This window comes from Mustela putorius, unplaced genomic scaffold (genome assembly GCF_011764305.1).
Source record: "Mustela putorius furo isolate JIRA1106 unplaced genomic scaffold, ASM1176430v1.1 tig00000281_pilon_pilon_pilon, whole genome shotgun sequence".
Lineage (NCBI taxonomy): Eukaryota > Metazoa > Chordata > Mammalia > Carnivora > Mustelidae > Mustela > Mustela putorius.
The window spans coordinates 16,310,781-16,331,206 of record NW_025421343.1 but is presented as its reverse complement, the minus strand read 5'-3'; the positions used below and the strand labels follow the sequence as shown (position 1 = coordinate 16,331,206).

General features: G+C 48.2%; 2 protein-coding genes across 5 annotated transcripts; both read left to right on the top strand.

Moving 5' to 3' along the window:
- Positions 1-783: 783 nt before the first annotated feature.
- IL36RN (interleukin 36 receptor antagonist) lies at positions 784-4,515 on the top strand. Of its 2 annotated transcripts, XM_013051242.2 has the most exons (5): positions 784-833; positions 1,029-1,089; positions 2,629-2,714; positions 3,747-3,874; positions 4,050-4,515. In XM_013051242.2, the coding sequence occupies exons 2-5, from the start codon at positions 1,061-1,063 to the stop codon at positions 4,272-4,274; spliced, it is 468 nt and encodes a 155-aa protein (XP_012906696.1). In that variant the 5' UTR covers positions 784-833; positions 1,029-1,060; the 3' UTR covers positions 4,275-4,515. The 2 variants fall into 2 exon arrangements, with proteins under 2 accessions (XP_012906696.1, XP_004742459.1); XM_004742402.2 differs by having other exon boundaries at positions 790-1,089.
- A 130-nt stretch (positions 4,516-4,645) lies between these two features.
- Positions 4,646-16,678, top strand: IL1F10 (interleukin 1 family member 10). 3 transcript variants are annotated; one of them, XM_045079134.1, is made up of 8 exons: positions 4,646-5,648; positions 8,455-8,739; positions 9,256-9,342; positions 11,931-12,206; positions 12,690-12,749; positions 14,811-14,896; positions 15,188-15,315; positions 15,598-16,678. In XM_045079134.1, the coding sequence occupies exons 4-8, from the start codon at positions 12,190-12,192 to the stop codon at positions 15,808-15,810; spliced, it is 504 nt and encodes a 167-aa protein (XP_044935069.1). In that variant the 5' UTR covers positions 4,646-5,648; positions 8,455-8,739; positions 9,256-9,342; positions 11,931-12,189; the 3' UTR covers positions 15,811-16,678. The 3 variants fall into 3 exon arrangements, with proteins under 3 accessions (XP_044935069.1, XP_044935068.1, XP_012906694.1); XM_045079133.1 differs by lacking the exon at positions 11,931-12,206; XM_013051240.2 differs by lacking the exons at positions 4,646-5,648; positions 8,455-8,739; positions 9,256-9,342 and having other exon boundaries at positions 10,876-12,206.
- The last annotated feature ends 3,748 nt before the right edge of the window (positions 16,679-20,426 follow it).

Below are 20,426 nucleotides of genomic sequence, written 5' to 3'. Positions count from 1 at the left end.
CTATTCAATGTTATGTCATAATTCGTGTTTGGTATGAAAAGATATTCTGTTTTGCTACACGAAAAAAGCAAGTTGAATAGAGTATAGGCACCATGACACAGTTGTGGGAGACACAGGTGACAGTTACCTGCATAGATATACACGGAGGAAAAGTGTCAACATTGGTTTTCTGATGGTACGCTCACAGAAGACAAGTATTCGTGGTGTGGGTTTGTTTTGTTTTCTTTCTTTCTTTCTTTCTTTCTTTCTTTCTTTCTTTTTTATGTATTTATTTTGCCAATCTGGATTTTCAGGTTTTTCTACAATGAATATGTAGACTAAACATAGCCTAAGCAGGAAAGCCCCACCTTCAGCATTTCCCATAAGCCTGGCAAAGAAAGGAAGGATGGAAGAAGGAAGGAAGGAAAGAAGGGAAGGAGAGAGGAAAAAAAGGAGGAATGAAGGAAGGAAGGAAAAGAGAAAGGAAAGGGGAGAATAGGGGGCTTGTTCTAAAATCGGCTTTCCTTGAGGGGCTGTTTGCACTGAACCCTTTGGGTCTGGAAGTGCCTGAGGTCCAGGAGCTGAGGGCTCACGACGAACTTGAAGGCCACTGGGAAGTTCGTCAGAATTGTTGAAAGAAGATTATCTCCAGAACCTTCCTTCCTTGGGAGAGGTACTGAAGAGCAGGTGTTTCTGGAGGCCTAGGGTGGTGTGAAATGCCTGGGAAGCGCTGCTCCTCCTCAGCTTGTGGTGGTTTCCGGGGCTCCTCCCTCATGCATTATTAAAAGGGCTGATGCATCCTAGGGGAGCAGGCAGATACCACAGGCTCTGCCAGGAGAAAGGAACATTCTGAGGTGTCCTTTGGGGAGCTGGGTTTCATTCTCCCTGGCAGGACTGGGGCTCTCTCCTGACCCCAGCCCTAGAGTCCCCTGCTCTATGGGGAATGGTCACATTCTGGGAAGGGGTAGGGTGGGGTCAGAAGGCCGCTTGCTTCTCAAGCCCCTGTCAGCCCAGCCTCTATCTCCACCTAAGATTTTGTGTTCTTTCAGAATAAGAGAGTCTACACACTGTGGAGGTCAAGATGGTCCTGAGTGGGGCGCTGTGCTTCCGGTGAGTATCTGAACCTCTGACTGGCTGTGTCCTTTGGGGGAAGAAAGTTCCGGGTAGACCTGTTGTCCATCCTCTGTGGGAAGGGAGGGGCTGCGGCTGCCCAGAGCTGGGGCTCTTGTTGGTGGGTGGGCAGCTGGGAAGTTGTAAACAGCCCCTCATTGTCCTAAGAGAAGTTTTTCCAGCCTTTCTCAGGCTGGGGTTGGCCACCTCATGGGGTTTCCTGATAAGAAGGGGGAGCAAGTGGATCACTCTGCATTGAGTTTCAGCCCCACGTATCCATAATGAGAATTAAAGTCCGGATACCCAGCCCAGAGGTGTTACCACCCTCTGGGGTGAAATGATGTCACTCTGCTCTATCACACCCATACTGCCCTTTGGGGCAAAACAACAACAAAACTATTTAGTCAATCAGTCTGTCCGACCGCTGACATGTACTGAGCCAGGTGGTCTGCTGTGTTCTGGACTTTGCTACTGAGTGAAAATGGTCTTTGTCCTCTCTGAACTCAGAGACTTCCATACCTTTTCCCAAGGTGTGTTCTGTGGAGCCCCAATCCTATGAGTGGCTTTAGACAGTGGCTCTCCTTGATTAAAAGATGTAGGAAATACTGCTTTCTGTGTCTTCTTCTAAGGGAAGCATTGTGCAGTTTGATATATGAGTAACTTTGAACAAGATTTGTTTGTGATTAGCTACCATCAAGCCAATTTGCATACAGCATATTTATTTCTGTATGACACCTGAAGAAATCCATTTTAGGATATATTTTTCACCTCTCAGGATGTAAAAAAATCAATTGAGATCAGAGATGATAAATAAATTTGAAAACAAAACAAAAGAATTTTAAATTTATTATTTATTTAAAATTTTAAAAAGATTTCTTTTATTTGAGAGAGAAAGAGAAAGCGCGTGCAGTGGGGAGGGGCAGAGGAAGAGGGAGGGAGGAACTTAAGCAGACTTAGACTGAGTGCGAGCCTGACACAGGCCTTGATCTCACCACACTCAGATCACAACCTGAGCGGAAACCAGGAGTATGCCATTCAACTGACTGTGCCACTCGGGTGCCCCAAGAATTTTAAATTTAAAGATATTTGTCACTTACTAGGTGGAAGTAAATGTGCCTTGATGTCTTCAGTAATGATTGAAGAATCAGATTTTCATCTGGAAAATGCATGGGCATGATCTAACCCTTGTCTTAATTTAGCCACCGGGAGACTCAAGCCCAGAGAGAGCAAGCAACTTGTCTGTTGTGACTCAGTAGCAATGGTGGCACAGCCGGACAAGAACCCAGCACTCTGACTCACAGTCCAGTTTCTTTTCCAACAATAAGGGTGAAGGAGCATATCTGAGACTCAGGTGGGGGGCTGTGTTGTTATCCCATTGGTAGGGCAGGAACCCAGCAGAGCTGGCAGAGAAGGTTGGGTGGTTACTTCTGGTACAGCAGGAGGAGAATGAGAGAGTCCCATGTCTGGGGGACTCTGTAGAGCCCAGCAAGCCCGAGCACCCACCTCTCCCCTAACTGTCATCCTGTCTTGATGTTTCAGGATGAAGGATGCGGCCTTGAAGGTGCTTTATCTGCATGACAACCAGCTTCTAGCTGGAGGGCTGCATGCAGGGAAGGTCATCAAAGGTTCGTGGCAAAACATGACCCAACTTCCCTAGGTCCTTATAGACTCTGAGGGGAGGGGGCCTGGAGGGGACTTAGAATAGTGATGTAAACTGGCTGACAGACCCCAGGCCTGACACGGTAGATGGGGCATCATAAAAGCAGGCTCTGAACACAGACAAAAAACACTACACCTTCCAGCAAAGTGAGGGCACTGAACCGCAGGCCACCTCAAGCCTCATGCAAAGGTGGGAATCTTTTCCAGAATGAATGCTTTGTTCTTCTCTCATAGGTGGACTTAGGCCAAACATTCCTTTTCCTGGGAGCCAGTGCTAAAAGCTCCAGGCCTTTATTCCCATGTGGGAGTGACTTTCTACCCCTTTGTCCTGGGTCCCTGGGAATTCCTGGTCCCTCAGAGTGATGGGACCCGGATAGCGGTGGCACCATCTTACTCTTTCTGCTGCAGACACCGTGACAGGTGTCTCTCTAAAATAGCATATACATGCCCACTTGGGACACTTTTACTGGGCTCTGGGGTCACCACGTGTGTTTCTGTGTGTGCGTTTGTACATGTATATAAGCTTGAATATATCTATGTGTGAGTGTGTGGGTGTATGTGTTCGTATACATGGTGGGAGATGGTATAGAAGGGAATGAGACCCTCTTCCGTTCTCAGGAATATCACAGGTGGTACAAACATGTCCAAATAACTCTGATGAGAGGCTTATCAAGTTTCTAAATAAGGCCAGAGGGTCAAGAGACATTAAAGGAGGTGGCCAGATATCCCCTGGGGCTTGGAGAAAATGTGAAAGGTTGAGCCTGGACAAGGGGGTGGGCATACAGATGGGAGATGGTATAATGTGCTTACATGCCTTGCTGTCATTGGGCCAACTGGCAAGACACCACGTTCCCTAGATGGCAGCTGTTAACAGGCTTTCCTTCTGCCCAGTCTGGGGACAGGATGTCTCATGCAGTTTCTTGTGCTCCAAGGTCCATGATGTAGAAAAAAGGAGGGAAGGACAGTCAAGGCCTCTGTATCTGGCTTCCTTTCTCTAGGCGAGGAGATCAGTGTTGTTCCCAACCGGTCTCTGGATGCCAAGCTGTCTCCAGTCATCCTGGGAGTCCAGGGAGGGAGCCAGTGCCTGTCGTGTGGGACAGGGCAGGAACCAACTCTGAAACTAGAGGTGAGTCCTGTTGGGGCATCCTTGCTATCTGACTTCACTAAACCAGCAGCCTGGGGCCAGAGCTCCTCTCCCTCCCAGGGTTCTCTGGATTATAGCCCTACCTATTCATGCCTGTGGCCCAGCACTCTTGCCTCCTCTGCTCCTTCCCTCACCTGTCATACCCCTCTGCTCACAGCCAGTAAACATCATGGAACTCTACCTTGGTGCCAACGAATCCAAGAGCTTCACCTTCTACCGGCGGGACACAGGACTCACCTCCAGGTTCGAGTCAGCTGCCTACCCGGGCTGGTTCCTCTGCACGTTGCCTGAAGCAGACCAGCCTCTCACACTCACCCAGCTTTCAGAGGATGCCAGCTGGGGAAACCCCATCACAGACTTCTACTTCCAACAGTGTGATTAGGGCAATGTACCCCCCAGAACCTACCTGGTCAGAACTGGCTTAGGCAGGGGCGGAAGTGGAAGAAGACACTGGTGGCAACCATCCCCCCATCTGCTCTCAGGGCCCCACCTCTGGCTGGGCACTCAGCCACTCCCCCTTTTGATTCCCAGTTTGGATAAATCCTTTGAGATTTGGGGGCTTAGTTCACAGTTTCTTCCCTGCTGAGTGATGCTACTCATGTAGAACCTTGCAAAAACCACTCAAGATAAACTGGAAGCCACATAAAAAGGTTCCCAAGGAGTTAGGATAGGGGAAGTAGTGGAAATCCTTCATGCTTCATGATAACTTACCCAGTACCCCTGAGCCCCACCAGCCAGCCCATCCTGAGTTAAACCTATTAGGGCCACCAAATGCCCACATGAGGTTCTGTCATCTACCACTATGCAGGAGGGGGAGGTCATAGAGTTTGGGACCCAAGGCCCAGCCCCCTTCCTCTTGCCTGTAACTTAGCTGCCATCATATTCTACCTTTTCTGTCTCAACACTCATGCTCTAGCCATGGCAGAAGTTGGTGGTGGTGTCCAAGGAACTTACTCCAGCTCAGAAGGTCAAAAAACAACCAGACATGTCATACCTTTGAAACCTGAGGTACCACTAAAATCTAAGATGCTGGTATCTCTTCACATGGAAAGATGCTTGTGATATACTGAGAAGAGCAAAATTACAAAGTAGCATATCTTGTAACCTCATTTTTATTAAAAAATGCCTATCTATATATTTCTGCACAGAAAAAGTCTAGAAGAATTTACTTCAACTTTTGGAATGTCAATTTAGCAATTACAGGTGATTTTTCTTTTGTTCTTTTATTTATTTCCAATATTCGAATCATTCTACAGTGAAGATGGACTTCTTGTGTACTAAGTTAATCTTGAGAAAAAGAGAGCAAACACTATTTCTGATCATCTTCAGCATCCACTTCCCTGAGTGAAGTTCAAATTGAATGGAGCTCTGCTGCTCTGCTCAGCAGTGATGAGAAGCAGCTCACAGGCCTCAGCAAAGCCATGAAGAAAGAAAATATGATGAGTTAGCATGGCTAGAATCTCCTGGAGAGAGTGTTTATAGAATGAGCAATCCTGGACCTAGAGTTGTCACAGCCCCCTGAGATTTCAAGGTGTGGGTTTTAGCCTCCAAAGAGTCATATGCTGGTTGGAATCCATGTCCCTCTGGAAATTTGAGACCGTGGCCCTCTTTGCAGATGCAATTAGGTAAGAGGCCATGCTGTACTTGGGTGGGTTTTAAATCCAACAGGACTACACCTGCAAGAAGAGGAGAGGACAAAGAGAGAAACACAGGAGACCCAGACCTGGAGGCAGAGATTGCATTTATGTGCAACAAGGTGAGAAATGCCATTACTGAGGCAACTTCTTGCTAGGAAGGGGCAAGGAAGAATTCTTCCCCAAAGGCTTCAGAGGGAGGACGGCCTTCTAGTCTCCTGAACTGTGAGAGAACAAGTTTGCATCATTTTAAACCACCAACTTGGTGGCAATTGGTTATGGCAGTCCTAGGACATCAACACAGCTGCTGCTGACCCCATCTCTCATCATGTGTGTGTTCCCTCCCACACTGCACCTGAGTTGTGTCTGTGACCAATGGAACGTAGCAGAAGCAGAAGTAATATTACATCACTTTGAGATTAGACTATGAAAGAGTCTGTCTTCTATCTTGTTTTCTCTCTCTGCTTCTTTGTTTACTTGCTCTGGGGGAAGCCAGCTTCCATCTCATAAGCAGTCCTATAGAGAGACCCATGTGTTGAAAAAGGAAGCCTCCTGCCTGCTGCCACATGAGCATGTTTGGAAGCAGTTCCCCAGCCCCAGTCGGGCCTTCAGATGATGCACCTCTGACTGACAGCTCAATTCCCACCTCAGGAGAGACTCTGAAGCAGAAACACCTAGTAAACTGGTCTAGATTCCCAACCCTCAGAAACCGAGGAAATAAATGTTTTCTGCCTTCAGTTGCTAAGGTTTTTTTTTTTTTTTAAAGAAGATTTATGTATTTATCTTTTTAGAGAGAGACAGGGAAAGAAAGAGAGAGAGAGAGAGCGAGAGAGAGCGAGCGCGCATGTGGTGGGGATGAGGAGAGAGAGAGGGAGAATCTCAAGCAGACTCCCTGATGAGTGTGGAGCCCCATGCAGGGCTTGATTTTATGACCCTGAGAGATCATGACCTGAGCTGAAACCATGAGTCAGACACTTAACCAACGGTGCCCCAACTAAGTTTTGGGATCACCTGTTACACATCAATAGATAACTAATACATAGGGAAAAAGAAACAAATGCACTTATTATGATTGCAATTTTCTCTGATATTTTCATTTTCCTTCTCAAAATCAACATCAACTCTTTTATTCTACCATTCTGTTTAACAGCTGATCATAATAAAGTTTTTGACTATTCTCTGTGCCTGCAAGGTTTAGCTCCTCTTGACTACCCTTTCACCTCTGGTCCAATGTATCTGGGACTGTGACTCCAACATCCCTGCCTAAACTCTAGGTGATCAGAACAAAAACCAGAGGGGAGGCCTAAATCTGAGCCCCAGGTATCCTTCCTGCAACTCACCAGTCAGACCAGCCTGGCAGGTTCAGATTCTGCTGAGGCACAGCAAGGAGGTGGCTGGACCAGAAGGGTCTGTCTCTGTGGAGCTGCTGAGGTCCAAATGCAGCTAAAGCCCTTGGGTAGCAGACAGCATAGGTCCTGCCACAGGCTCCCCAGGAGTGCTGACAACACAGGCTCCAGGCACCAGGCTTGTTTCTATAGACCCAGTTCACATTCTCTTTGTCCATGGGCCTAGCCATGGTCTCATCATCACCTCCTCCAAGAAGCCTTTGCTGAATTGAGATCTCTGGTCATCTGCTCTGACTGTGATACATTGCTATGCCAACTTCCCCTCATTGTAATAATTGGTTTGCGGTGTATGACCCCTGAAATGATCTTAATGTCAAGGCTGTATTGATTTTTTCCAAGCACTTCAAATAACATTTGACAAATACATGGAAACTGGTGAATACAGAATGTGGAAACTATTCCTCCACCCTGGACTATTCTTTCTCTCTTCTCTACCCATCTAAATGGGCCCACCCTTCAAGGAGAAGCTGAAATATCACCTCTGTCTGGAAGCTTTCTCCTGCCTACAGTGATTGATTCATCATTTGTAGGATGATAGAGTTACAAATGGTGTTAGCAGGGATGACCTGACATGAGTCAGTAAAAAAAGAAGGAATGTAATATGCTACCTTTAGGAATGTATGAGCTTGGGAACCACATGACAAATATATGGTGGTTTTAGATTTCTTCAATTTCAATATAAGCCCCCAGCTTAACCTGTATTTACAGAGGTGTAGTGTCCACATCACACTGCATTTGTGCCAAGAATAGGCATTGAGGACTCAGAGTGTGTCCTGAATAGTAGAGAATGTCCCATGACCAAGTCATTAGGACAGATGCTAGGAAGCTGCAAGTCTTTATCCTGGAGAAGCAATACACAGATATCCCCATTCAAACACTCAAAGCTCTTCCTAGTAGAAAAATATACTTGTTCTGTGTAATTCCAGGAGGCACAAGCAGGACTGAAGAGTAGAAGTTATGTGTGACCCCAAAATTTTAATCTCAAGGACCATATGCACTGTTAGGGTTTCTTCAAGAAACTGTGGAGGTATTGAAGGAGAGCTTGATTAACTATGTCTCAGGGGTGCCATAGCACAGATTGCTCCCTTTGGAGGGAGCCTATATGCCATGTCTAAGGCCCTTTCAATTCTAGGAATTTTTTTTACCCAAGGAGATTCTCTACCTTTATTGTTTCCAATGTGCCATTGTCCTGCAGATTAGGGAGTCTGGTCTTCTTAATTATCTTCTTAAGTATTTATGACTTAGCTCCCCAGCTGGACTGTAAAGCTTCCTAACAACAGGGATCATGCAATGCACATCTTTGTCACCCAGCGTGAAAATGCTCAGTAAATGCTCATTGACTGTCTGACAAAATACCCCATGCGTTGGTCCTTTCCATAGAGAGATAAGAGATTGGGAGGGGGTGAAGAATGATTGTTGGCCTTAGGAAACAGAAATTGGGTCCCCTTCCCTGCCTATCTTTTCTTAACTTTCACTCTTGCAGCCTCTGTAATGTCATCAACCTCTCCTACTTTCTTACCAGGCCCTTTGTGGAACTAAGAGTAAAAAGTACAGTAAGGCAGAGAGTCTCTAGAGGGCACAGTGTCAAGCTTCTCCACCCCTTATGAGTAGATGGATGGACAGATGGACGGATGGTTGGACAGACAGGTGAGTGGATGGATGCACTGAGGTAAGAGATGTTGATTAGGGGCTTGAGCATTCTCTTTACTCCTGCCCTGCTCACACTGTATATCATGTGTCTTACTCCTCCAGGGCAGACGATGGCTGCTTAGTCCCAGGATGGATCTAAGGTCAATGTCTTCTGTAGGTGGGTTTCCTTAAATGTTCTATCTCATCAACCTGGTAACAGCTAATAGGACTTGTTGAAAAGCAGAGAATTCTCTACCCTTTTTCCAAACAAGGCCATATTCCCAGTGCCATCAGTCCCCTCTCTTTTGTTGTCTCACTGGCCACAGCCTGGCTTAAAACACCAGAAGTTGCTCTGTCCTTGGGCCCCTTATACACATCCCCCTCTTGCCACTTCTACCTTTCTAAGCCTAGGATGTAGCCTCATGGGAGCACCAACGGGAAGGTGATATGAAGCCATCTGACCCCAAGCCTGTTTATCTGGCTATTGAAGCCACCAATAACAGTGTCAATGACAGTAGCTATGAGCAGGGGCCCAGTGACTGGCTTTTGCCAGGGCTTTATGGGTGACTCTCTCCCCCTTCAACAAACACTCATTATGCTCCCACCTCCTTATTATCCATACTGTGCTAAAGACATTGTGAAATCCCTAGGCTCTTCTTTCCCATCCTGAAGCTAATTATAACGATTGCTGCAGGCCTGACCCACCCTGACCAGACAGTATAAACTCAGGGCAGATGCCCTGGAGAAATCACTCGGACGTCCCAGGGACCCAGGATTTCAGGTCAGTGGTTGATAGGCAGTATTCAATCTCTCCTTCTCATTTTCCTTCTCCTTTCTATCAATATCTCTGGTTCACCCCCTCTCTTAACTCCTCCTGGCAAGCTTTCTAGATAACAAGGTATCCCCTCCACAGAACGCTGTGGGATGCTAAATAAGTCTGGGAGCACATAGAAAGAATGCGAGAGAAGGCATTGATTAAGCCAAGTCAAGACTTTTGAACATTTAGAGCCATAGATTTTAGAAAGTAATTTCAGAAGAAATCAGCCAGGCCAATGGTATTCAATAGTGTGTGATGAGGCTTGGCATTCATTATGTATACCCTGGTGCCAGCTTTAGGGTCAACGACAGTGTTAGCATGGGTCTGGTGTCACCCTCATTCTTTGATTCAGCAAAAACAAGTCCCTTTTATCCATTTTCCTTTCATTAGGTTTCTATGTAAATTTTCATTGTGAAACTTAGTTTTGAAAAATACTGATCTTACCCAGCCTCTCATCCTAGTGATGACTATTTGGAGGCCCTGGGACTAAAGAGACTTTCAAAGGCAGCAGGGCCAGTTGGTAGCAGAGCTAGGTCTAGAACCCAATCTTGCCTTTGAATTCTTCTGTGTGCATTTCTATGGCCCACTTTTAGGCATATATTTGTGTCAGGTTGGTTGGAGCTCCACGCCACACTTCATGGATCAAGATATTGTTAACTTTTATAAGGGAAACAAATGCTTATATATAGAACAATACACCATACAGAGAAATTTAATAGGAGTTCAGAGTAGGAGTTGCAAGGATACAGGAAAGATACATTAAACTCTGAGTTATGGAATCATAGATCGTTTGATCTGGAAAGAATCTTAGTAACCACAGATTTTAATTCCATGATCTTATAGATGCTGATTTTGAGAATTGAAGTTGAGGTGACATGACCTTGTATGTCTGAGCTTACTCTGACCTGATAATTAATTTGGCAGAGCTAGAGACTCAACCTGTTGATAAATGATACCATATCCAGTGGCTCTAATGCCAAAAGACCTGAATTGTTGGCAAGGACAGGGGATGGCTTTTGAGGGAGGGAAATCAAAGACAACTCTAAGCATGCCCACTGGGAAGATAAGAAAGAAGGCATGTGCCTGGAGGGGTGGTTTGGTGTCCACGAGATATACTCATACAAGTGTGTCAGGGCCAGATGATGATGAAATGGGCAGTCACTGTAGACTATGGAGCTGGGTGGGGATGTTGTGAAACCAATACCTAGAACACAGGTCCAGTGCCTCCCAGAGGTCAGGCTGGATTGAAGGTAGAAAAGCCAGGAATATAGGCACAGGTACAATGGCTATTAAGAAGACAAAGTTACATTTCAGGGGCATGTGGGTGGTGCAGTTGGTTAAACATGCAATTCTTGATTTCAGCTCAGGTCATGATTTCATGGTGGTGGGATTGAACCCTGCCTTAGGCTCCATGCTCAGCATGAGTCTGCTTGTGATTCTCTGTTTCTCTTCCTCTACCCCTCTCACTCATGCTCGTGCTCGCTCTCTCTCTCTCAAAAATAAATAAATCTTAAAAAAAGAAGACAAAATTATATTTTAAAGACTAATTTATCGAACTTGCTGGTTAATCAGACATAGAGTAAGGAGAAGGGGCGGATGAATAGGCTGGGAGGAGGAGAAGATTGATTTGACTTCTGATCTATTTGGTTGGGTGGGATGGCAAGAGTCCAAAGGGAGGTGTCCTATGGACTGTTGGAGATAAAGAAGCATGTTCAGTCGGGGCTTGGGAGGCTTTAGACCAAGGTGATCACTGCAGCTGTGGCAGTGGATAAATGGCAACTCCATGGGGGTATGACTGAGAAGTGCTTAGAACTTACACTTGTGACTTCCAGCCTTAGGGACAGTGCCAAATGGAAGGGAGAATCTACAGGGACCTGAGAAGGGGAAAATGGAAGTGTGAAGGGAGTCAGTCAATGTCAAGATCTCTGAGGAGGCAGAAGCCAAATACCAGAAGAATCAAAACAGTCTTTAGATTTAGTTCCAGAGAATTTAATATTGGCCTTGGAGAGACCACTGTCCACATTAGAAGAACAAGGTGGGGGTGTGATGGAGAAAGCCCAGTGCTGCTTGGGTGGTGGTTTTTGACTCAGGACAGGTGGACTGATGAAGTCTGAGACAGCCAGAGATGGTATCCAGGGAGGACAATAGGCCAGAGTCCAGGGAAAGTTCACTTGGGGGCACTAGGGGAAGGAGGGTGTGGTGCATTGGGAGGGACCATGACAGATTCTCAGCCCCGGGACCTCAGGCTCTCTGATGGACTAGAAGCTGGCTGCTCACTCCAATTCACTTCATCGCAGTCTAGCCAGAACCCAGGAAGGGGATGCCTGATATGACAGTCTTTGGGAGAAATACTGGGATTTGAGGTTGGGCCAGGACAGGAGGCTTCTGGGGCCCCTGGAGATTTAGCTGGACTGGACCTGCCCTAAATTCCTGCCCACCCCTACGTTCACACTGACCAGGAGTAAGAATCATCCTCCCCACTAAGAGCCCTCCACTGTATCTGTCCATGCCAGAACTTGGCATAGTTGCTAGCCTGCCCATTATTTTTGCAGCTATAACCAAAGGAGCACCAGTAGTTTGGCTGAGAGAGAGCACGACAAAGTGTGCTTGCCCTGAGGCCACACAGCTGGTGACCTGGCTGGGCTGAGGATCATCTATCTAGTACTTTGCTGCTCAAAGTGTGGCCAGGGACCAGCAGTGTTCATATCACTTGGCTGCATGTTTGAAATGCAGTCTCAGGTTCCAGCCCAGACCTTGGGAACCAGAACTGGCAGGTGATTTATATGTTTCCTGGAGAGTGAGAAAAACCCCATGACAAGATACTACATGTAAGTATCGTGATTTATATGTTTCCTGGAGAGTGAGAAAAACCGAGATGGTGTACTAGTTCCCCAGCCTAGCTGGTCGTGGAGTCACTTCAAGCCTTGGTGAATCAGAACCTTCATGTGACTCTAGGGCCTGGCTGAGCAGTGGGACAGGGTTTGAGCTCAGCTCATCCTCATACTGGGAGGCTGGCGCACAGCCAACCTCAGTCTCAGCCCCTGGAAGTACTCCTGTCTAAACTCTTTGGAGAACCTGTTCTCTAGTTTTCCCAAGCTAGCACTATGATGGCCCCAAAGGAGAGTGAAGCAGAACTGCCTGGAGCTTGCTGGGCTGGGGAGACCATGGAAGATTCTGGCAAGCCAGTTATACATAAGCAGTCTAGAGAGATTTTTCTACCCTGTGATTTGGTGGTTTGGGGGTTCCCCAGGAGGTCTGCCCCCCAGCTCTCCCCACCCTTCTCTGATAGCCCTTCTCTCCTTCCCCCTCAGCAAGGACAAGTCGCCCACAACCACAGGAATGTGCTCCCTCCCCATGGCAAGATACTACATGTAAGTCTTCCTGGAGTTCTCACTTTCTGAACCAGGGGTCTGGGGATGATGTGGGAAGACAGAAAGAAGGCTGAGGGGAGAGAGGCAGCTCCTTCTCATCGAGAAATCTCAAGTGTCCCATAATTAAGCTTAATCATCACCATCGTAACAACAGCTCTCTTCCCTGACCATGGATGCCAGCCTTTCTGCTACCTTTCCTCCCTCCTGAGTAACCTACAAGGAGGGCATGACTGAGTCCATTCATATTTGGAAACTGAAGCTCAAAGGGGTTAAATAAATTACCGCATGTCGCACAGAGCCAGGACTCACCCTCTATGCTGCTCTGTCCTTTCCCTAAGGGCTCAGAGACAATTTTGAATCTCAGTGATGGCATCTTTATAGGTTGGCCTCTGTGGCCTTTCCTCCCTATCTGCACTCCCAACTCCCTTTTACCTCATTTGACATTTGAGACTTTCCTTACAGGTTACACTTTATTGCCTGTGATTTTTCACTATAAACTGCCTCCAGCCCTTTGAGGAACGAGATGAGACATAAGGCGAATAAAACAGGACTGACTTCTAGGCCGCATTTCCTCAGCTCCTCCATGGGCCTGCCCTGTCCTAGACACCAGAGGACCGGTCGGGGCCTCTAGAAATTACAACGTGCCTGAGAGGACAAAACATGTGTGCACGGAGCACCCACATAACAAGACAGACGTCAGCCTTTTGGGGTGTCTCACTTGGGTTCTGGTCTCCAAAGAGAATGTTGCCCGCAGATGAATTTCCTCCAAGCCCTGGTTGTCCAGGTTGGAGAGGGAAGACTGGCTAGCAAGCCCAAGGTCTTTCCAGATCTTTCTTTTTATTAGACCAGTGAACCTAGGGTTCACATACATACAGTCCTTAGCTCAGGGTAGTATAATTAGCTGTTATTGAGAGAGAAAAATCTCCTGGAGGCGATGGCATTGGCCCCAAGTTTCTGCCCTTGGGAGATCAGGAGGGCTCCCCAGGTCCTGAGAGCAGCTGACAGACATTTTGAAACCAGCCAAGCCACTGAGCTAATAACCTGCGTGACTTTGATGTTGCACACACTCTCCATGGTTTCCTCCCTGCTCCCAGCACGTATTTACCCTCCCAGGCTGATCGTTGGAACCACCGCCAACCCCAAATGACTGTAATCACGCCCTGCTCCGGCTCTTCACCAACCTCCTAAACTTGGCCCCGATAATGCAGGGCCGCCCCAGAACACACCTCACATGGAATGGGGCGGGGGCATGTTGGCACCCCTGCTGTCACATAGTATATACTTTTTTTCCTGATTTGTGGATTTTGTTCTATAGAAAAGCCTTTAAAATATTTGAAAAGCATACCACACTTTATTTTTTTCAAGATTTTATTCATTTATTTATGTTTTACTTATTTATTTATTTATTTTAGAGCAAGTAAGCGCAAAAGGAAGGGGCAAAAGGAGAGGGAGAGAGGAGCTCAGGCAGACTCCATGCTAAGCACAGAGCCTGATGTGGGGCTTGATATCATGACTCTGAGATCAAGACCAGAGCCGAAATCATGCATTGGACGCTTTGCCAATGGAGGCGCCCAGGTGCCCCACAAACCACACTTTATTATACATTCAAGTAATCCTCTTTGCTGAAGAAAATGAAACATTTTGTGAAACTGGGTGAGGCCCAGAAAAACTGAGATAAGGCTCACTATATCCTAGAGATGTCTGAGCCTCACTAGGAGATTTCTCAGGAAGGGCACGTAAAGGGAGTAGCATAATCAGGAAAACTCTGTCTGCCCATCAGTGAGAAGGTACTAGATTTCCTCACTGCCCCGGGGGCCCTGACCAAAGCCAGCGCTGGTAAATGGAGCCTCTGAGAATCACAAGTTCCAGAAGACCTTCCCTTGCCTTAAGGCTGACCTGGTTTCACTCGCTCTTGGGTGGGGTCATGCACCTACTTCTCACTTGTAGGAGATGAACACCTGAGTGCTCTGTGTGGTATGCCAGAGCATGGAGGTGGGGAAGACTTTGGGGCTTGGCGGTGCCTGAAGGGAGCAGGCCATCAGCGCCACTGTCTTGTTACAGAATTAAGGATGCGGATCAGAAGGCTTTATACTTAAGAGGCGACCAGCTCCTGGTGGGAGATCCCAGTGCGGACAATTGCTGTGCAGGTGAGCTTGTGGGGTCCCCCTCCCCTCAGACACACCCATGCTCCACCTGCTGTCAGCTCTCCCCTTCCCTCCTGCCTCTGGGGACAGTAAGAAGAGGCAGGGAGCAGCTGAGGACCTCTCCTTCTGAGGGTGTCATGACCACTGCAAGGGTCCCAGTCTGCCCAGCAGCCTCTATGCAGGGGCCAGGCCAGGTATCCCTGGCGTAGCTCTTGTCTGCCCGGGCTTAGCTCACTGAGAGCTTGCCATCTTGGTCCTTTATCTCCTGGCTCTCTTCTCTCTCTTTCCTCCCAGAGAAGATCTGCATACTTCCCAACAGAGGCCTGGACCGCACCAAAGTCCCCATCTTCCTGGGGATCCAGGGAGGCCGTCGCTGCCTAGCCTGTGTGGAGACAGGAGAGGGGCCTACCCTGCAGCTGGAGGTGAGAAACCACGCTGTGTTCTGGGGGGCCCTGTGGACATGGCCGGGCTTCCAGAGTGCTCTGGCCTCTTGGCACCCATTTGTGGACTCCTAGCCAGATCCACACCTGCCTCCCCTTCCCTCTGCACCTAATGCCAAGACCCCTGCCCTCCAGAACCTACTGGAGGCACTGCCCTGGGTACAGATCCTCCCTTTAAAGTCCCTCATTGACCCCCCAGCGGGCTTCTAGGGCTGATAGCTCAACCAGTGGCTTCATCCTGCAGCAGCCCCCTTGCCCCCACAGGATGTGAACATCGAGGACCTGTACAAGGGTGGCGAAGAGGCCACACGCTTCACCTTCTTCCAGAGAAGCTTGGGTTCAGCCTTCAGGCTTGAGGCCGCTGCCTGGCCTGGCTGGTTTCTCTGTGGCCCAGCTGAGCCCCAGCAGCCAGTACAACTTGTCAAGGAGAGTGAGCCATTGGCCCGCACTGAGTTCTACTTTGAACAGAGTCGGTAGGGAGGCAGGAGGCTGAGTTCCAGGCTGATCCCCCAAAGCAACCTCCTCCTGCTCAGGATCTGTGTGGTAGGTAGAATAACACCCCCAAAGACGTCCACATCCTAACCCTCAGAATCTGTGAATGCTTTACCTCACAAGGCAAAAGGACTTGGCAAACGTGATTAAGGTAAGGGTCTTGAGATGGGGAGACCATCCTGGATTATCCTAGTGGGCCCAGTGTAACCACAAGGGACCTCATGAGAGTGAGACAGGAGGATGAGAGCCAGAGACTAGAAAATGCTATGCTGCTAATTTCAAATGTAGTGAATGGAGGCTACCAGTCAGTGAATGCTGGTGGTTTCCAGAAGCTGGAAAAGGCAAGGGAAAAGATGCTTCCCTAGAGCTTCTAGGAGAAACAATTGAATTTTAGTCCAGTGAAACCCATTTCAGACATCGGACCTCCAGAACTGTAAAATAATAAATGTGTGTTGCTTTAAGCCACCAAATTTGTGGTAATTTGTTACGACAGCAGTAGGAAATTAGTAGGAGGCCTTAGTAGGCTCCTGTGAACAGTGTTTAATGAAAGGTGCATGGGTCACTCGGTGTGTACTTGGAAGGCTGCCCACTGCTTCTCTTGTAGCCCATCTGCTCCAGAGCTTCTAGAAATAGCCAGAAGCTGCAGGAAGAACCCAGCTTTCCCCCACCCATCATGCATGGACAACATCTCGGGCTGCTCACAATTGTAGTTTTAGTTCAAATCTTGTGATTTGCCAATCAGATATTTTTCACAGTGAATATGTCATTCAGCCGACTGACCCATGCCACTGGTTGTCTGCTAGTGGATGTGTGAGGAGCAGTGAGGGAGAGATGGCGAGTTTATCCTGGGTGTGTTGAGTTTAAGGCTGTGGTGAAACTGATGGGCTCAGGTCAGGTGACTTGTCCCAGCCAGTGATACAGGGCTGGAACTTGGCTGAGAGTTTGTGAATAGGACTGACATTCGTCCTGGGAGCCTGGATCCCTCTCCATTTCACAGACAATCTGGGGTCAGGAGCAGGCTAGGGCAGAGAGCCCATGAGGTCGGTGCTCAGAGCAGTGGGCTGCCAGCCCTCTTCCTCCTTTGTGGGACTACTCTGCGTCCATTCAACATGCACCAGGGACCAGGCCGTTCAAGGACAGATTGTCTTCACCCTCAGAACCAGCCTGCAAGGGAAGCATTTGTACCCATTTGACAGATGAGGACACTGAACTAGAAGGGGTGAAATAACTTGGGGAAGGTTGCATGAGCTGTACATGATGGAACTCAAGGTCATCCTGGCCCATCTGACCGCAATATCATTCCACACATTTTTATTCCACTCTTATTCTGGGAGTTGGGGACAGGCTAGCAAATAAGAACAAGCTTCCGTGGAGGTGATCGTGGAGCGGGAGAAACACTAAACAGGCAACCAATCAAAGAAGAAAACAAACAAGAGCAGTTTACATGAGAGAGGGGTGGGCGGGGTAGGTATGGAATGACTTGGGAGAAGGTGGTCAGGGGAGGTGACTCTTTTTGGGGAGCTGATGTCTGAGCTGAGGCTGAAGGACAGGAGTGAGTGGGCCTGGGAGTGACGAGGCAGAGGAATAGCAAGCCTGCAGGCTCTGACACTGAAGGGGCTTGGTGTGTCCAAACAGCAGTGGGAGGCAGGGGTATTGGAGCCTGGAGAATAAGGGAGGGGGTTAGGAGGTGAGCAAGACCAGCAGGGGCAGGGCCACGGGGGCCTTAAAGGCAAAGTGAGGGCTTCCGTTTATCTTTATGTGTGAAGAGAAGCTACGGGAAGGGTTTTAGCAGAGGAGACACATGCTGGCCTGACTCCTTTAGTAAGTGTAGATACTTATCCTGCCTCCCCATGGCCTGCATATGCCCTGATTCCTTTGTCACCTGGCTTTCAGGTCATACCTGTGTGTTTATGTGTTGAAGCGACTCTGTGCTTTTGGAGGGCATGTTCTGTTCAGTTTCAGGTCACCAGTACCCAGAGTAGCTGCTGGAACACAAAAGGTGCTGAAGAGGTAGAGTCTCAAATGGATTAGGGGATGATCACTAATTGGCCGATCATTCAGGATTACGCAGTGTAAGGAGAGCCATGGTAACAAGGTGGATGGTCCCCTTTGTGGGACAGAGGCGGAGCTGGCAGAGAGGGCTGGACAGAGCTTCAAAAGCCAAATGGCACTTAGTCTGGGCCTCAAGGAAAGAGTAGTCTCCCAGGCAGAGAGTGTGGGCCTGGACATTTCTAGGCAGAGGGAATGACTTGGGAGGGCATGATGGAGAAGAGCTCCTAGCACGTTGGGGATGTGAGGAGGCATCATGTGCTGGGACTCAGGGCTTGTGGTTGAGGAGTTGTTGAAAATGGAGATGGGAAGTTAGGTGGGGCCTGACTAGGAATGCCCTGCGAGGGAGGTTACCTTTATCCAGGAGACCTAGAGGAGTCATCCAAGTATTTCAAGCAGGACCTGGATTTTAAGCCTGGGCCTCTGAGGTCAACATTGGACCAACCCAGCTGCTGCAAGGAACTGACCCAGTTTCCTCTTCACTCCCCCTGTCATCCCACCTGCCCTCTGTTTGGTAATGTCCTGGGATCGGCTTTGGTGCTTTGGTTCCAAGGTTTACTTAGCCCTGTTGCCTCCTCTTGCCTCCTCATCTCCATCACTCATGGCAACTCAACTTGATCCAACTTGGTGCAGGGCCTGTGGCTGGGAGGAAGACTGGGTCTGTCTGGGTGGTCATGAGCACGGTTCACAAGAGAAAAAAAAAAAATTCTTTTTGAACATTTAATATGTGCCAGTCCTATGTTAGTGCTTGTGAGATGAAGAGGACATGGGAGATTTAGGAGACACAGTACCTACCCTTTAAAGGTACAGATAGTGTAGTGTGGGGATACTGGGCGTCAGTAATAATAGCTGACGCATATTGACTGCTGTCTGCAGAATGACTGGAAGACACTTCAAACAGCACTCAGGGAGGCTTGGACTGAAATTCTGCAGGCTTCTGTTCCAAGTAATGATGGGAAGTTCTGATGCTGGGATTTAAGAGTGGGAAATGAAAGTAACTTCTAACATATACAGCTCAGAGCTGCCAGGAATGTTCTTCCTCCACCTCCCAAGACTTGTTTTTTAAATTCCTCCTCCTCCCTGGAGAGCGCATCAAAGGTTTCATTCCGAAACCAGCCAATCAGAACTGTGACTGTGTAAATTTCTGGGAGAGGCACTCTTTAGGTCTCATTCACTATGTACAACCGGTAGTTGGGAGCCAGAGATCAGTAAACAAGTGATTGGAAGACAGTGTCATAACCTCTTATTCAGGCAGCATCAGGGAGCCGGGCTGGTGGGGAGGGCAAGTGGTCCCATCCAAGGGGGTCAGGTCCCAACTCAAGGGGGTTTAGAGGCAGTGAGGCGTGCATGGGGGCCAGCCAAGTGAGGGACATGGGGAGCTCTGGGAGCAGGTCAAGACATTTCAGGTAGAAGAGGCAGCCACATGGCTGCAGGAAGTCCTGAGTGTGGCTGCGTGTGTGTGTGTGTGTGTGTGTGTGTATGTTAGTGTCCACGTGTATGTGTGTGCCTGCGAGCACGTACGTGTGCACACGTATGTATGGTATGCCTGTGTGCCTGCATGGGCTGGTGTCCACATGTGTACCTATGTGCATTGTATGTATGCATGAATGTCTGGGTGTGTGTGCTCTGTGTATGTACAAGAGGGGCCAGACAGCTAGGCAGCCGTTGATAAAGGACCTGTCTTTATTCCAAGAAAGCTTGGAGCAGTTTTAGACAAGAGAATAATGTGTTCAGGGTTTCCTGTAACCCATGTGCCATTCCAACCAGGATTCAGCATCTAGTCACACTTACCTTTGGACCCCAGTTTTCATCTCATCCTACTCCTGCGTTTTATCACAGCCCCTACAAACTATGGCTTAAAACGTTGGACACAAACCCCAGGCTACACAACATATGGCAGTTCTAGGCACATCTAAACCTGGATTAGGGAGGGAAATAAAAGAGAGGAAGAAGTCTCGAACGGGAGCCAAGGTTTCCCAGATACCATTCTGCTAACATGTACCACCGCTTCTTCAATGAGCACCACAGAAATGAACAAAAGTGAGCGTAGACAGAGAAGTGAACATCTCAGAAGCACTGGCATTTGAGTTATTTGACAACATTGCCGGTTGGATTCTACATTTGTGTAACTAAGAAGGTTCACTAGCGATTCTGCCAAAACAAAGTCTGTGTATCCTTAAAGCAAATTCCAAGCTCTGTCCCTAAAAGGCACAAACTCCAAGCAATCCCAGATCCGGTCCCCAGGGTCCATCTTCTGAGGCCTGCCGCCTGCAGTAAGGCCTTTGGGCTGCAGGTGGCAGCAAAGATCAGCCTTCCTCACTGCCTTGTTGAAGCTTTGAACCATGCAATTTAATTCCTCCAGTGCTTGGTATCCCCTGTGTGTGAGCCCCTGTGTACCAGATCTCTGCCTCCCTTCCAATAGATGCTTCCTTCTCAAATGATGTGTGAGTGCAGATCCAAATCACATGAAGACGTTATAGAGCTCCGAATGCTCCTTCCTTCTGACGAGTTTCCTGGCACCTTCTTAGTGCTCTAGGAGCTTGGAGCCTAGG